Source organism: Aegilops tauschii, chromosome 6 (assembly GCF_002575655.3).
Source record: "Aegilops tauschii subsp. strangulata cultivar AL8/78 chromosome 6, Aet v6.0, whole genome shotgun sequence".
Lineage (NCBI taxonomy): Eukaryota > Viridiplantae > Streptophyta > Magnoliopsida > Poales > Poaceae > Aegilops > Aegilops tauschii.
The window spans coordinates 497141212-497158925 of NC_053040.3; the positions used below are offsets into that span (position 1 = coordinate 497141212).

The following is a 17714-nucleotide window of genomic DNA, read 5'->3' on the forward strand; positions in this document are numbered from 1 at the left end:
GAACCCGTAGGTACCCTCCGATCCCCCTACCTCGCCGTGGATCAACGCCGGCGACCACCGCAGCCTTCGGGCGCCGGCGAGCCCTGTTCAGAGTTTGAACCTGACGGGTGGGACCCCCCCGTCAGCCTCTCTTTCTTTTCTTCGAACCGTTTTCTGAAGGCGCCTTCGGGCAAAGTGTGTTTTCCTTCTGGGCTGGCGTATTTCGTACCGAAGCGTTTTCTGCTTTTTCAAACTAGCCCCTGGATCTTTTCTGTTTCATCACAGATTAGTCCTTGGACTAAAACCCTTATATCTTTTAGACAAAAGATGCTTTTTGATTGATTCTTTTTTTGTCAGTCTTATATTTTTTGTCTAGTTTTTTATGGTATTTATTTGGAAAAAATTTGGAATAATTTTTATGCACACACGGTATTCACGTTAGTATACGATTTCTTTATACCGTAGATACCGGAGGAGGTGACGGAGCCGCGAACTTCGCCGAGCTAGACTCTGACTTCTCCGAACCAGGCAAGCACATTTGAACCTTTGATGTGATGAGTGTTTTGCATGTTTGCTCGCATAGTTAGTGCATAGCAGGTTTATGTATGCATCAGTGGTGTTATGTTGCCTGCAAGGCAACTTCCAATATGCTTCGAATATTGATGTGATCTCCTGGATGAGAAACAACCGGATCATGTGGTGACATGAAAGGTGGTAAGATGGTATTGTTGAAGCATGCCAGTCTTATGTCAACCGTTAAACTCCGACGTTAACGTGGACCGAGTCACGTTACCGTCCGCCCCTTTTCGTGCTACCACATGTTTTCTGTAAAGAATACGGTTTAGTAAGTTGCAAACCTCTTTCTGTGTACACACCAAATAGAGAGGCCGTGATGAGGGTTACATGGCCCTGGATTAAAGCCAGTCATCCGGTCAGGGGGCATGGGTGTTTCCGGTTGGGACCGAGAGGGGGGCACCCCTTAGAGCGCGCGAATATAAATTTGATCCCATGCTACGCGAGGTTGTAGCCTCCCCGTCTTAAATTTTTTCTTGAACGTTGTCTAGGGTGATTCCTGGCAGCGGAATGTGAAATGGGTGTGTACTGGTTAGATGTGTTTCTCCTAAAATACCGCAAACGGAACTAGTCCTTTGTGACTACTGAAATCCGTTGGCTGTGGTTAAAAGTACAAACTCTGCAGAGTCAAAACCTTCCGAGAAATCATGTCCATGGTCAAGGACCGTGGTCAACAATTCCATATCTGTATCCAGATCAGTCTCAGCGTCCGTCTCTGTGACAGTCTCCGTGAAAATCCCCGGTGAACAAACATGAGCGGTAAACCAGGTTGAAGGTTATTACTGTGGATGGACTAACCTTTTTATTATTACGTACCTGAGTATTTCCTTGAGATGATTTAAATTCATGAGCTACTTGAACCTCGAGTAATGAAATATAAGCCCTTTATGTGATGTCGCTCAGACGTCCGACTGTGGCACTCTTGTTATTTACTTCTGATATAAGCCCTTTATGTGATGTCGCTCAGACGTCCGACTGTGGCACTCTTGTTATTTACTTTTGATATAAGCCCTTATGTGATGTCGCTCAGACGTCCGACTGTGGCACTCTTGTTATTTACTTTTGATATAAGCCCTTTATGTGATGTCGCTCAGACGTCCGACTGTGGCACTCTTGTTATTTACTTTTGATATAAGCCCTTTATGTGATGTCGCTCAGACGTCCGACTGTGGCACTCTTGTTATTTACTTTTGATATAAGCCCTTATGTGATGTCACTCAGACGTCCGACTGTGGCACTCTTGTTATTTACTTTTGATATAAGCCCTTTATGTGATGTCGGTCAGACGTCCGACTGTGGCACTCTTGTTATTTACTTTTGATATAAGCCCTTTATGTGATGTCACTCAGACGTCCGACTGTGGCACTCTTGTTATTTACTTTTGATATAAGCCCTTTATGTGATGTCGCTCAGACGTCCGACTGTGGCATCCTTGTTATTTACTTTCGATATAAGCCCTTTATGTGGTGTCGCCCTGACGCCCGACTGCGGCATTGTTAATTTATTTTTGCCCTTTCGAGGCGTCAGTTCAGACACTCGATTGGCCTTCAGTATTTCGTTGGGATTTCAGGAGGACTACCGCCTGACTTCCTTTTTACTTGTCATGCAGTGCAAATTTTTATTATCTGAGTGTGCAATGCAAATCTGATCATGTGCATCATGTTTGCATTTGTTATATCTTATGTCCAAACTGTCTTGCGAGTACTTTCATAGTACTCACCTGGCTTGTTGATTTGGCCAGATGTTGACGAAGGCGATCTTATGGATGAAGAGTTCGATAGCGAGTCCGACGCCTAGAGGAGTCCCAGTCAGTCCCGTGCGATCCTGGAAATTGGTCAATTGTATTATATACGCTTCCGCTACCCAGAATAAAAGTCCTCGAGCCTCACTCCGACGCTCGATGAGCTGTAAGATTTAGGAGTCATGTTACCCACGTCACTGTGACATATCCACCACCACTTTTATTACGAGTCAGTAGCTATGCCACCATACCCCTCGTGTCATATCCGCCTTTATGTTTTGTATCGGCGTACTTGTAATATACTATTGGGCAACCTCGGCTCAATCCTGTATAATATTTAGTACTTCTGGATTTCTGTAATCAAGTATTTGTCTACCAGTAAGAAGGATTCTTCTATACTGGTCCGTTAAAGGGGTCGGTTTCTCAATAAATATTTTATTGAAAAACCGGTCGTGACACCCTAAACAAGCCATAGTCATACACGCAATGAAGTGAAAGCACGAAGACTAATAGCAGCTAGGTAGTATGGATCAGGATGGAAGATGATATGAAGCCAATCAACAACAGTCTTCACACAGTGAAGTCAATCAGTTCAGGCAAGCATGCAAAGACTTCACGAAGACAAACGGTAAGTAAAGAGAGGTATGAGATAGAACCAGTAGCTCGATGAGGATAAGGATTTGTTGGACCAGTTCCAGTTGCTGTGACAACTTTATGTTTGATTAGGGAGGCTGAGATTCAACTCAGAAGACCGCGTCTTCACCTTATTCCCCTTGAGCTAAGGACACCCAGTCCTCGCCCAATTACTCTGGTAAGTCTTCAAGGTAGACTTTCAAACCTTCACAGACTTCGTTCACTGGCAATCCACAATTACTCTTGGATGCTCAGAATGCGACGCCTAACCGGCTGGAGGATTCACAGTCCTCAAGTGCAATAAGTCTTCAGATCACACAGACAGAAAGACTTCAGTGATGCCTAACACTCTTTGGCTCTGGGTGTTTTGGGCTTTGTCCTCGCAAGGATCTTTCTCTCAAAGGCTTCGAGGTGGGTTGCTCTCAAACGACAAAAGACGTGCACTAACTCTGAGCTATTTATGGTGTGGGGGGTGGGCTATTTATAGCCACTGGGCAACCCGACCTGATTTGTCCGAAATGACCCTGGGTCACTAAGGAACTGACACGTGTTCCAACGGTCAGATTTCAAACACACGCGACAGCTTGACTTGGGCTACAAGTAAAGCTGACTTATCCGGCTCTGGATAAGATTTGCTCTCATTGTCTTCGCTGGAAGACATAGGATTTGGTTGAGCATCACTTCAGTCACTCTGACTTAGTTCACTTGGACCCCACTTAACAGTGCGGTGGTTCCTATGACTCAACAAAGAAGAAAAGGAAACTACGTAACAACTATGTCTTCGTACTCCATACTCTTCACATCAATGTCTTCTCAAGTCATAATATTCGTAGTGAATATCTTCACAGACCACCATTGTCTTCAGTGTTTTCATACATTTTTAGGGGTCATCTCTGGTAGTAAACCGAATCAATGTGGGACTACTACCTGTGTTATCCTGCAATTATCACAAACACATTAGTCCCTCAACTAGGTTTGTCGTCAATACTCCAAAACCAACTAAGGGTGGCACTAGATGCACTTACAGTCTCCATCATGCCTCCCGCGACAGGCCGTAGTAGCAGCGTGGGGTAAAAACCCAGCACTACTACTATAGAACCACCAACGCATGTATACACACATAGCTCGCGGAGGCCAAAGCCCAAATTCCCCTCCGCCTCGCCTGACCACTCCGCCCGCTCTTCCTCTCCTTTTTCCCAAGTCCCCGGCGCCGCCGCCCGCCGTCCCCACCAAGCACCACCTGTCCGCCACCGCCACCGCCACCGCGTACCTCTCCCTCTCCACCCCCGTGCGCACCGCCTCCCCCAGCGCCTCGTCCCCCTCGCCGCCTCCTCCGGCGGACGGGGTCGGCCCCGCGGCGCCGACGCGGGACGACGTGTACCTGGGGCGGCAGCTCGCGGCCGCGGCCTTGGTGGGCGCCCGCACGCGCGCGCCGGAGGAGGATGTCGAGAGGCGCCGCCGCCGCAAGAAGAAGCGGAGGGCCCTGGCCAGACGCCCTCCGGCGTCGCCTGCTGCTACAGCTGCGGCGCCCCGCTGCACACCGACGAGGAGGGGTCTCCCGGCCACGTCGAGCCCGCCACCTGCGACCTGGTAAGCAGGCGCATCCACGGGTTCAGCTAGCTGCCATTTTCAGTGTGTTCATCGGCTTATCAGAGCATGGACTAACATGACACGATGTGGGAGGAGTACAAAAAGTTTCCTTTCGCCCGTCGTCGCTGTCATCAGTGAAAATTCGATGCCAAATTACACCTGATGGCTGATGTAGTGTCTGCACTAGGAAATGAAATTATAAAGTGACGATTTGTTTATCTTGACTGTATGATTGATGGACATGACAACATTGTCTTGTTTGTATCCTGTGTGAGCAGAAGAAGAGGCACAACCAACTAAAGACCGTGATATGCGAGCAGTGCAAGCTGCTGTCGCACGGAAGGTGTTTGACAAAATGACCAAGTAAGGTAAGAGTGACTTTCATAGTTCTAGTACTACTTGGTGTTTTTGTTTCTCTCTGTAATGTACTAATGTGAGTCTAACATTTCCCTAAAGAAAGATGGGTTTTTACCATTTATGCCACCAGTTGTGTCTCAGTACTCAGTTTTGCCATTAGAAGTTACAACTACTCAAAAATGCCATCGATATGTGAGATGCTTGCTCAAAAATGCTATTACATATCTCAAAAATGCCATCACTTCGTTAGATGTTTGCTCAAAAATGCCATTAGACATTATTATTCTCATTTCAAACCCGTTGACCATGTTATATGAAAAAAATAAGCATAGACCCACATGTCAGTTCTCTCTATCTCACAATGATAAGTGTGGCTCAAGTAGGCCCCACACTTTATTGTAGTGAGATAGAGGGAGAGCTGGCATGTTGGTCCATAGTTATTTATGTCATTATAATATGGCAAAAGAGATTTGAGATCACCATAATGGTGTCTAGTGACATTTTTGGGCATGTGTCTAACGAAGCGAAGGCATTTTTGAGCGGTTGAAATTTCTAGTGGCAAAACTGAGCAGTGGGACACAACCGGTGGCATAAATGATAAAAACCCAAGAAAGAAAGCTTCAACTTCACCGTGGCACTCACCACTAACTACCTATCTTGTCCTGTCACGTACCTGAAAAATACTAAACTAAAAGGCATTGTTGTTGCCCGAAACGGAGTAGCCCCTCCTCTGTTTTTGCAACGCTACCATCGGGTCTTCACTTATCCCATCTGGGCCATCCACTAACTGAACTTAACTCAGCCGCGATGTGCTTCCGTTCTTCAGAGTACCACCTCTTCAGTGAAGCTTTGGCTGTGGTCTCTCTTGACAGCAAGTAACCCAGGTTCATGCATTCTGTGTCTGCATTTGCATTATGGCCATCATTCTGTAATTCCAGTTTGATGGCATCAACTCCGACAGCAACGACGTAGCTATCAGTCTTCACTTATCCCATCCAGGGCATCTTCTAACTGAACTTAAGTGAGCCACTCTGTGCTTCAGTTCTTTAGTGTACCATTCTTCAGTGAAGCTTTGGCAACATGTAACTCAGGTCCAATAAACAAAGGTTCAAAATCAACGTTTATGAACACACACTATCTTGTCGTATGATGAACCAAAATCAATGTTTATTGTAATGTAAAAGGCTAGTACTGTTGAATTGATGCATGTGTGGTTCAACTGTGGTCGTCGTTGCTTTTGGCAGGTTGAGTCCTGGGAGCTACTCTAGATGCTGTCGAGTTGCGAGCATATTTTGGGTAAGCAGCAGCAGAATAGCAGATTCAGCAGAATAGCATATTTTCTTGAGTTACTCGAGGAAATTCACACGAGAGAGAGAGAGAGACACCGCGATCGACCACAACAATGACACTGTTCACAGGTGCGTAACAACTTGCTTGCCTTAACTCTCTTCCTATTTTTCGGCATGTAGATTAATGTAGTTTGTGGATGCATAGTTTGTAGCATGTCCGGCTCCTCGCCTCACCGGACATGCACAATATATCATCTTCATATTGTCTACCAAATGGTAGGGAAAAAATGTATCCATAAGGCAATTTTACTGCCTGGTGGTTGTTAAGAAGCCGTAGAAGTGTTTTTAAGGAAACCCGCAGGGGAGAAATGGTAGTCATTTGCAAGTTGACTATGCATAAGTGCCAGACATGCTATGTCCATGTTTTTATCTTCCTAGGTGGTCTTGTCTCATCAAACTCTTGATGTAAAATGCCCTCATATGAAACACATATGCATGCTTACAAACTGTAGCAGTTTCTAGCTTTTTATGGTGAGCCGATAAGCAACAGTACCTTATCCCTAATGCTTTCCATGCCAATTATTTTACGTGTGGCTTTAAAGCTTTATTTTTAACCTTCTTGCAGTAATGGATAATTACAAGAACGTTCCTCAATTCCTCTACGACTTAAGCCCATCTCAGATGGAAATGTTTATGACTGATGACAACCCTTATAATCGGCAGTCAAAGAAAGTTACAGAGGTTAGTGAGATTATCCATTACTGCAGTTACATTACTGAAAATAAATGGTGGCATCCAGTGCTATAAGTGACACTCTCAAATTCATTCCAAAGTACTGCAGACTCCAAAGCATGTCCCTTTCATCCATTCAGGTTAGCAGCGAGCAAGGCCATGGCATCTTTCTTTCCCTTAGAAGTTTAAAGAACCCAATTAGTCATTGACAAATACTTTATGAGAAATAGTTGATGGTGTATATGTGTATCACGTGGAGAATATCAATGTAAGACATAATATAAGTTGGTGTAGCAGGTTCATTTGTTTGTAGCTATTACATCGGCGATCTCTTGTTAATAGAAATCACTCACTTTTTTGTTTTTGTATATTTATTCCCGTAGCTACTGTATAACACAACATGCAAGGAAATATATGTCTGCTGAAATTTAATTTTATTTGTTCTTTGCTCTTTACAGAAATCTTGGATTCATAAATGGGAGAAGCACATAAGGGAGAAGAAGATGATTGCAAGGATGGAGAGGGAGCAAATCATTTGGAGGGATAGAATGCCACTGTTTGGTGTTTTATGCATTTTTGTTTGCCTTCAACTATGTGTTGCACTAGCTGGGAATAAGTGACTAGGCAATAAGTGTAGATGTATGGATATGCTCTACTGCTCCTGGTTTATTATAAATCTTCGATTTGGAATGATGTGTAATGCTGCTGGTTTATTACAAATCTGGGCTTGTTTTAGTTGTTAGAATTGTATGCATAAAATGGAATTGATGGATTTTTATTCCTAATTAGTTAGTAGTAGCGTGGGGGAAAACGGAGCGCTACTAGTAGACACGCTACTACTATTTCGTTAGTAGTAGCGCGGGTGACATCCGCGCTACTAGTAAAATGTTAGTAGTAGCGTGAGTTTAGCCCGCGCTACTACTAACTTTTAGCTGTAGTGTGATACTAATAGCGCGGGTACCCGCGCTACTAGTAGCCTTTTTCCTAGTCTCCGTTCGCTCTCGGTAATAAAAAAAAGTAGCGAGAAAGATACAGTTCAAGGTTATACGGGTCGGGCCCTGTAGAGAGAAGAAAGGGCCGATGATGATGCTGGGCTATACGGGCCGGGCCCCGCCAGGCCCATGCGAGATCGTGGCCCAGTACGCGCGACCGTTACCGGTTTGGCTTGGCAGTCAGAGTTTCAACTATTTGTCAAAAAAAAAAAAAAACTATTCCCCGTTTCCTCTCCCACCCGTCCCGATCGATCGACCCACCCCCAACCCCAGAGCGCCCGCCCGCCTAGGGTTTCGACCGCCGCCGTCCGCCGCGCCTCCGGCCAGCTCCCGCCCCACCGACCGCCGCTCCCCGTCCTCCCGTGCGTCGCCGCTCCGTCGCCCCGTCGCCCTCGCTGCTCCGCCCCAAGGTGCTCCCTCCCTCCCTCCGCGCCCACCCCAAGGTGCTCCATCTGCTAGGTCTAGCTGCCACCCGACCCCAGTAGTGGTGAAATGGGGTAGCGCGTGCTCGTAATTCTGTGATTATCTGCTAGGTACAACAACTCCCTCCTGCCCCTGCGGATTATTTATTAGATGCAAATCTGTCAGTGCTCTGCCATATTCACTGAATTCCCTTCATGGGAACGATCCTACTGTTCATGCCTAGCCCAAAATTGACTTTACTTCCATTTGACTGCACTGCATCCATGATATCATCTGTTTGTTACTGTCGCCTGGAGTAGAGTAGAGTAGATGCATAATATTAATATCCAGCGGCAGGCAGGACAGGTAGTGATGAATCTATGTACCCTTTCCTTTGTATAAGCAACACCTGACTTCTAGCAAGCAGGCAGGTGATTTTCTTTCTTTCTAAATAAAACCCTGAACCAGAGCTCAAGAAAATATGCCCCATGGTCACAGCCATGAAGCGACAGTCTGTATGCTGTTAACTGTACGCTGTTTGCAGCCACCAGCTTCTCTTCTGCGATACGCTCGTCAACCACTCGGTCCTGGATAGTTACTCAGCTAGTGTTTGCTTTGCTGCTCAACAGCCAGCCGACCTGCCTTTGTTTTCAAACTCAAGCACTTGGCAGCAGCACAAGTTCAGATATGTACGTGCCGTGCGTGCCTCCTAGAACGGCTGCATTTCCTCGATGCTGAAATCTGTACATTTGTATGCTGTCCTGACTAGCTCGTTTGTTTATGTTGGATTGGAAGGGTGCCTCAGATGCAAACTTTTTATTACCAAGTTAAATTATAACGCACAATTTTTCTTTTTTGAGGTTTTTTAATTTACAAGTAACTAATGGATGTGTACGTTTCTGTTTCAGACTGGCGGCAATCACTGTTTCATGCATTTTTGGTGGACAATCTTCAGTTGAACCTGAGTGCTGACTTGCTGTCCCGTTGCCTACGATGTCCGGCTTGCTGAATGTACTTGCTTATCCTTGTAACTGGAGGACTACCATGCATTCACTATATATATATATATATATATATATATATATATATATATATACGCTTTCCAATTCTGTCTGTCTACTAGGTTTTGTTATTACTTGTCTTGATAACTTGATGCTTTCTTCCTTGGCAGTCAAATCTTAACAGTTCCACATCGAACCTTCCAGACTCAACCGGACGGCCATTCACAACATCCTTTTCTGGCCAATCTGGATCAGTTCAAGGTTTCCATCACTCTGGTGAGCATCTAATTCATACACTAGCTCGGTTAGTGCATTGACATAGTGCGCCATCCATTGAGTACACTTTCTTAACTATTGTCATTTTCTGCATTTTTCAGGTCTGCACAACATTCATGGAAATTATAGTCTTCCAAATATGCCTGGATCACTTGCACAAAGGAATGCTGCGATGAGTGGCCTTCCATCCTCCGGTGTTCAACAGCCTGGAGGGAGCATTTCTGGGAGATTTGCTTCAAACAACCTCCCTGTTGCCATGTCTCAGGTTCGAATGCCCACCTTCGTGGAGGTTTGCGGCATTATTATTTATATACGTTGAAACATCATGAACATGCATGTTAATGGGTTTGCAATCTAATCAGCAATTTTGTTGGCTTAATTATGACATACTCTTCTTGCTGTGGTTTCGTGTGGAGGATTATGATTTTTACTGTCTTACTGTGGTTTCTTTTGCAGATTCCTCATGCACATTCAGGTGTCAGTGGTAGAGGAATGAATGTTGGTGGAGGTCAAGCATTCAGCAGTGGAATGAACATGGGTGGTACCATTCAAGGTTTATCCTCAAACTTGGGCACCAGTGGTAATCGAAATTCTGTTCCTGGCAATCCAGCTTTAGGAAACCTGGGTCCACGTATTACAAGCTCCACGGGAAACATTGTGGGTGGAAGTAACATTGGAAGAAACATAAGCTCTGGTGGATTGTCGGTGCCAAGTATCTCATCACGCATCGATTTTAGTGGCAATGCTGCAAGTGGAAGACTAAATGTGCAAGGATCTAACAGGATGATGAATGGCCTTATTCCGCAAGGTAGTTTACTTAACTGTTGGTTGATTTTTTTACTCCATAGATTTATGTTAAGCTTCATGTTTTAGCTCGAAATACTATTTTTAAGCATGTTTAACCATTGCTATGTTAATGCTCTGTTCCTTGACTTCTTACGAAAAAAAGTTGGGCATATGAAATAAATGGTTAACATCCCTTATGATATAGGTTTCATTGGACCTTCTTTTTGGAAAACACAGTAGGTAGCGTTAATGTTCACGCTTCATAACTTATGAACCATGTGATGCTATAGTATAGTGTATTGCATACTTCAATTTTGGAAGTGACACTATCTGGGGCAATAGGCATTTTGATACATCTGTACAATGGGAGCCAACTTTTACAATTAAGAATTTTACCTTAAATATTTAAGTCCAACATTGATGGAATTCCTGTCATTGCTATTCTTTCTTTTGCAGGCATATGTTGGCTGCTGGAAACTTTTCTTAGTAGTATTTGAGAATATCCATTTTATAGTTGGTTATTGCATAGTATATCTGTACTTGCTTTTTTAGTGACTGTTACTGTACCTATTTCTTAATGTTGTTCTATTCTGTGATATTACCAATTTAAATTTATGATAGTAGCTGGGTTATGATAAAAGCTTGTTTATATTTTATACAACCGTGATAGTCTCATGAGGGTGAATGATAAAGAAGCATACAGTGTGTTATTTTCTTTTGTTGAACTGCATGTTCTCATCCAGCTTGTTCTTTTTTCTATCTTTAACACCAGGATCGTCGCAACTGATGAATATGATTGGAAGCTCATACCCAACGTCTGGTGCTTCATTGTCCCAGAACCAAATGCAACCAGTAAATAGTTCTTTGGGTTCTATAGGGATGCTACATGACGCCAGTGACAGCGCTCCATTCGACATCAATGATTTCCCCCAATTGACTGGTCGACCTAATTCAGCTGGTGGTCCACAGGGACAATATGGTAAAATTGCTGGAAAACAGTAAATATTCCCCCCTATTTTTGGAGGATTCTTTGCCAATCTCCCTTAATTGCAGGATCACTACGGAAGCAAGGAGTTGGTGTTAACTCCATTGTTCAACAAAACCAGGAGTTCAGTATTCAGAACGAAGATTTCCCCGCTTTGCCAGGATTTAAAGGTTGTTACAGTTGAATTAATTCTAGAACCTGCCTGTTGATTCAGTGAGATTGTTCTCATTATGTTTTCGGTGTAGTGGAGCATGATTATTTAGTTGTGTTACTTTGTGATCTTGAAGTTCTAATATCGGCTTCATGCCTGTTATTATACAGCCCCGCTACTCTGTACTTATGGAACCTCAGTATTTGAACAGCTTAGTTACCAACATAATTACTCCGTCATAAAATATTCTATCTGCGGTAAAGTCCATTGGTTTATTAGTCCTGTAGTATGAATGCTGTGATCTTCTCCTCAACTCAACGAATGCTCACAACCTTTCTATATGCTTGAAGGGTATTGTTGTGTTCTCTACTTCTCTTGACACCTTGCACTGACCTAACTAGAAGGTGCCGTGACCGTTGCAGCAAAATTTATGGCACACCATTTTTGTGAATACAATCATAGAGAGATGTGAGAAGACGAGGATGCAAAGATTTCATGAGAGGGCCAGCGGGGCAAGATCCCATGTAGCTGACGTGGCCTCACGGGAATGCAGAAAAGTATCATGTGATGCTCTAACTGAAATTACCATGAATCATCATTAGAATTTATGGTGGCCACCTAGGAAAAATGCGCCAAACGACATTTGGATAAAAGGGTCTCTCTGCAACATGCCTACGTGTGTCGCAATTCAGATGCCTATAGTAATAAGTACCCCTATTTTTTGCGAGAAATGGAAGTATGCACTATTTGTGACATATGTAGGACAATGTTAATACACGATATGGGTATAGAGCTCTTAGTTAGTTACCTTAAGGGAAGATAATCAATTTGTCTTTCCTGCAAGAACTCGTATAGAGAACTTATTGTAAGCTTCTCATATCATGACTTATGGTTATAGATGGAAGGGCATCCTAAACCCTTTGTGTTTTCCATTGGTCCTACTCTTCATATAAAACATGAGCTAAATATTACTCCCTCAATCCCACAATGTAAGACGTTTTTAGAAGCTAACGTAGCTTCTAAAAACGTCTTACATTGTGGGACGGAGGGAGTAGGTATGATCTGAGGCATAACAGCTAAGCCATTGGGGGGTGGTTAAGCCAATTTAATTCTGTTGCTTACTATGGTTATAATTCATTTAAGCTTACTGTGGCAGTAAGTTAACTATGAGCCTCATGACCTACTGTGTGGACCAATATGGATCTAAATAACATCCTGAAAATTAATTAGCTGCAGCATTTTATAGAGACTTCTGCCGAAGTTACCAATTTGGCCATCCATGCGCATACGTTGAGTCATCAACTTTGTAAAGTGTCTCAGATAATTTGTATTCTTGTGCCCGCTTCGGGGCATCAAGACAGCCATACGGATGAATACAAATAGTTGCACTTGCGCCTTTAGGCCCAAATGTAAATATACTGTCTTTTATTTTTAATATCTCAGTATTATGATTACAGTTTAGGCTGATGAACCATCTTCCTACTAAATGTAGTCTGTCATTTTTCTGGTCAACTCTGGTGTTGTTCTCCTTTAATGGTGCCACGTGTTCTGCATGGTTTTTAATCTTTCAATTTTTGGACCTATTATTTCCACGTGTGACATGCTCAAGATTTAATGCTTTATAAATGTGCATGGAATAAAATAAGACCTTTGTAGTGTTTCTTGAGGCTTTAGAATTCTTTCCTAAAGTATGTGTTTTGGTTGATCATTGCGCTACCTTAATACATTCCTCTTTTATTCCATTTTCGGTGAGTTATACAGAATACTGACAGTTTGAATTATCAGGTGGCAGTTCAGATTATCCTATGGAGTTACATCACAAGGAACAGCTTCATGAGAATGTGCCTGTAATGCAAGCACCACAATATCCTGTGGGTTCATGTCTCTGAACTTTGAATCCTTGTTTCTCCCCCCGAGCATTTATTTTGACATGTTATGAACACGTGCACAGATGTCAAGGTCAGTTGGGTTTAATTTGGGAAGTAATTACCAACCAAATCGTCAGCAACATCAGCAGGGTGCTGCTAATTCAGTAAGTTATATCGGAAATCCATCCTTTGAAACGATCATCACACATTCAACATCTCCTGCATTGTCATCATGGTTCTGAGATATTTTTTATTTTGACAATTCTTCATATTAATAAAACTAAGGTGCATCATGATTCAGGTTTACTGCTCATATTTATTTACCTGTAAATACATACACAGAGTAATAATCCTCATTATGTTTTGTCAGATTCAGAGCGGTGGGCCCCAAAATATTGGACTAAGACCACTAAACTCTCAGAGTCAAACTTCTAGCTTGGGATCATACGAGCAACTGCTCCAGCAATACCAGCAGCCGCAGACTCAGAGTCCTTTCAGGTTGCAGCAGATGTCTTCTTCAGCTGCACAGACATATGCGGATCATGGTCTAAAGCCCATTCTGGGAGGCCGAACCCCACCTGATCCATACGGCTTGTTAGGATTGCTGGGAGTTATAAGGATGAATGATCCTGATTTGTCATCTCTTGCTTTGGGAATAGATTTGACAACGTTGGGTTTGAATTTGAATTCACCCGACAATCTGTACAAGACATTTGGCTCTCCATTTTCAAATGAACCAGCAAAAGGAGAACCCGAATATACTACTCCAGCTTGTTATGTGGCTGAGCAACCCCCAGCACTACAGGTAAGCTCCCGCCAATTACTACTGTTGCCCATTTCTGTCTAATGGGATCGATGTTTTAAACCAATTAATTTTCGAGAAAGGCCCAGAATCTTTCTTTGATGCAGCCGGTTCATTTTATGGTAAATATATTGTAACAAGTTCTGTCTTGCTGCGTGCAGCCTATGCATTTTCAGAAGTTTCAGACACTCATACTGTTATACATATTCTACAGGTACTTTTGCTAGTTGAATGTATTATTGGCTTTGGCCATTAGTTTTGGTAAAATTTAAGGTTTTACCTTTTGTCTTCTGTTTTCAGCATGCCGAAGGATGAAGCTCAAATATGTGCGGCCAATGAACTGTGAGTACATGGGTTCACTGCTTATCTCATTTAAATATCTTGTTGTCAGATGTAATAATTGGATCATCATGCATGCACTTTTTAATGTTCTTAATCTTTTACCAAGAAATATGAACTTTTTGTGCTAACATTTGATAAGGGAACATACTGCTATGTCCTGATCAAAGGTATAATGCTAACGAATATTAACTTGTAACCTGTCAGATACGCCCATTGACTGTCATGGATCTATCACAAAAATTTAAGTAGCCTTGTGGATTTATTTATCTTTCTGGTGAATACTGTAACTTGGCAACATTTGAATGTATTCATGATCCACTTAGCTACCTGAAGCTGCACGAATGTTCCATTTTCGTTTTCCTGGTTTTTCTCTATCAAATATCAACATTTCCTATTATTTATTTTTGATGATTTTTTTGGTGCTGTTGTTTATTTTTGCTAAGTTGCACAGTTTATGTTTAGCATTGCTATGCATCCTTCAAACTTCCTTGTAGGCTATCCATTTTTGCTATCACATGTCTTCCCTAAAATTATAGCAACAATATCTTACTTATCTTAACCCTTGCCCACGACCTAGTTTAACACATCACAACTGAGCAGAGCTTCAGCAAGTAAATTTTGTATGATATGTAATGCATGTGTACTGTTTTCATCAGATATAATCGTGGATGGTATTACCATAAAGAAGCACGGCAATGGTTCACAAGAATTCCTAACATGGAGCCTCTTGTCAAAACTCCTACATATGAACGGGGGTCTTATGCCTTCTTTGATCAAGGCAATTGGGAGACAGTCCGTAAGGTACTTGCATCCATCTCGTGAATGAATATCCAGCATCTCTACGCACACACTTGTTGCATTGCATATGATAGTTGAGCATGTATGTTGGTTTGCTGCAGGATAACTTTGTTCTCCATTATGAGCTAGTAGAGAAAAGGCCAAGTCTCCCTTCCGCATCCCAAATTGTTAGGTGAATTTTTTCTGGGTAAGGTCTTCCTTCCTGGCTACAAATATATTTTAGTTCTTGTTTCTGTGTATAGAGCAAACATCTCACTGTTGTATGCAATGCAATATAATTTTTTTTCAGGTACCTCCTGACTCTAGCTTTCTTGTACATGAATAGGGAGCTTTCTTTACAAACATAGTGAAGCGACATTGCTCTAATTTGTCAAGGTAGATACTCTCTTCTGCAGTGAAACACTTATATTAATGTCGGTTGAACAGCACTTTGGTTTATTTATGTAGGCAACTATTAGGTAGGAAGAAATATTCCATGTGGCCATTGTAGGAAAGAAAATGCATCTATTTAATTAAATATAAAAGAAGAGGGCACCTATGGAGGCGGGGCCTCGAACATGGGTGGGCAAGCACTCGACTCATGCTGCTAGCCAACCGAGCAACTGCTGTGCTTGGTTCTCACGAGGAAAGAAAATATGTTAACGTTGCAGCAGCGGTAATCCACTTCTAAGCCCAGGGTCAGCTGCACCCGCCCTGACAAAAAAAAATCAAAACAAATAATAGAAAAATTCAAACCGCTTTCTTTTGAGAAAACTGGGTACTGTCTTTTGCAGTGAAATGTGTATATAAATATAGTTAAACAGCACTCTGACTGAGTTATTTACTTATTGGCTATTGTAGCCAGGAAGATTTATTTATTTCTTGTCGAACACAAAAAACTTGACACATAAACAGTAGCACCAGGGCATTTATTTATTTAGAAGCGAGTACTTGCCGAGGCTGGGCTTCGAACGTGGGTGGGCGAGCGGTCGATTTGTGCCGCCAGCCAACTGAGCACTTGTGGTTGTCGTTGGGAAAGATAGTATGTTAACGTTGTAATTTCTATTTGGTGGAAAGTGAGAAGCCTCGAGGGTCCCTGTTGCTTTTATGCACTTGACAATTAATCCCGGCATGATGTTTCTTTCAAAGATGGCATGTTATTTTGGCAGAAGCAAATGTTTCCTCTTATGTTTCTAATAATGATAGTAGAGAATTTGAGTTTTCTAGTGTTGAGCTTGGGATCCTATTCGATTGATTGACTGACTAGGTTGGCTTTTGTTGACAGCAGGCCAGGCTATATATGTAGTGAATGAATGAGGAAAGTATCTTGTCAGTCATGTCGATATGCGGAGAGGAGGCTACAGCAGGAAGAGAAAAAAAAGGTGGTGTTTGTAATTATGGTTGTTAGGAGGAAAATTAAAGGATGGATGGATGGTACAATTGGGCATTAAACTTTACATTACATTTACATAGCTGCTGCTGCTGCTGCTGCTTCTTTTTACAATCAATGATGGGGAGTCTACAGTACACCCTGTATGTATGTCTATCTATTGCTCCTTTACAAAACAGTTTAGGAGTGTGCATTGCATGGATATATGGATCATGGATGGATAAATGGATCTGGCCACTGTACACGCACGCACGCACGCACTAACTGATGGACCTAGCATGCACTAACCACTCTTGCTAGCCCGCCCGATCAGCACGCCATGGCCGGCTCATACGCGCCTGGACTCGCAACAGATGGTCAACGGCCGCAGCCTTACAAGGTGCACACACACCATCGCGACACACGCCCTGAACGGACCGCATGCACCCAGCGCACGGACATGGCTTATTGCCAACAAAGATCCTCGAGCATGCATGCTACTCCCTCCGTTCCTAAATATAAGTCTTTGTAGAGATTTCACTAGGTGGACTACATACGGAGCATAATGGACGAATCTACACTTAAAATGCATTTATATACATCCGTATGTGGTTCATAGTGAAATCTCTACAAAGACTTATATTTAGGAACGGAGGGAGTAGTAGTAACCACGACGCCAAAGCCGCGCCGGAGAGCAGCCAGCAGTGGTTCCCTTCCCAATGGCCGCGTGGACCAGGTACGAGGCAGGCGAGCTGATGGAGCTCGTGGTCTAGCATGATGATGATCCGCATTGTACAAAGCATAGAACCTGAAAGCTGAATAAAACTGTTGCTTATTGATGATTTGGTGCGGCATACAAGAGTATATAAGAGGGTACAAACCGACTTGGGGTAGGGGTACAAAACTGACTTGGACTAGAAGTCGTATACCATAATGACTACTCTAACATCCCCCCGCAGTATTAACGGCAGGCTCGACGACGTTGAGATTGAAACAGATATCTTGAAACGGCTTAGTAGGCAGTGCCTTGGTGAAAATGTCAGCAAACTGAGCCGTAGAGGGAACATGA

At 43.0% G+C, this 17714-nt stretch overlaps 1 protein-coding gene and 1 non-coding gene across 7 annotated transcripts; one reads left to right on the forward strand and one right to left on the reverse strand.

The window, feature by feature from the left end:
* Positions 1-4325: 4325 nt before the first annotated feature.
* LOC109782336 (probable NOT transcription complex subunit VIP2) lies at positions 4326-16891 on the forward strand. Of its 6 annotated transcripts, XM_073502739.1 has the most exons (18): positions 4326-4516; positions 4795-4884; positions 6118-6291; positions 6788-6903; positions 9460-9565; positions 9667-9830; positions 10022-10373; positions 11124-11330; positions 11405-11506; positions 13273-13358; positions 13439-13519; positions 13726-14160; positions 14319-14371; positions 14458-14499; positions 15156-15300; positions 15399-15469; positions 15587-15672; positions 16562-16891. In XM_073502739.1, the coding sequence occupies exons 3-17, from the start codon at positions 6276-6278 to the stop codon at positions 15642-15644; spliced, it is 2034 nt and encodes a 677-aa protein (XP_073358840.1). In that variant the 5' UTR covers positions 4326-4516; positions 4795-4884; positions 6118-6275; the 3' UTR covers positions 15645-15672; positions 16562-16891. The 6 variants fall into 6 exon arrangements, 1 of the variants encoding a protein (XP_073358840.1); XR_012188307.1 differs by lacking the exons at positions 4326-4516; positions 4795-4884; positions 6118-6291; positions 6788-6903 and adding exons at positions 8109-8419; positions 9197-9299 and having other exon boundaries at positions 15399-15484; XR_012188305.1 differs by lacking the exons at positions 4326-4516; positions 4795-4884; positions 6118-6291; positions 6788-6903 and adding exons at positions 8112-8296; positions 9197-9299 and having other exon boundaries at positions 15399-15484.
* LOC120967681 (small nucleolar RNA snoR35) lies at positions 9488-9565 on the reverse strand. The gene has a single exon (XR_005761407.1). It is a non-coding gene; the product is annotated as a small nucleolar RNA snoR35 (small nucleolar RNA).
* Positions 16892-17714: the final 823 nt, after the last annotated feature.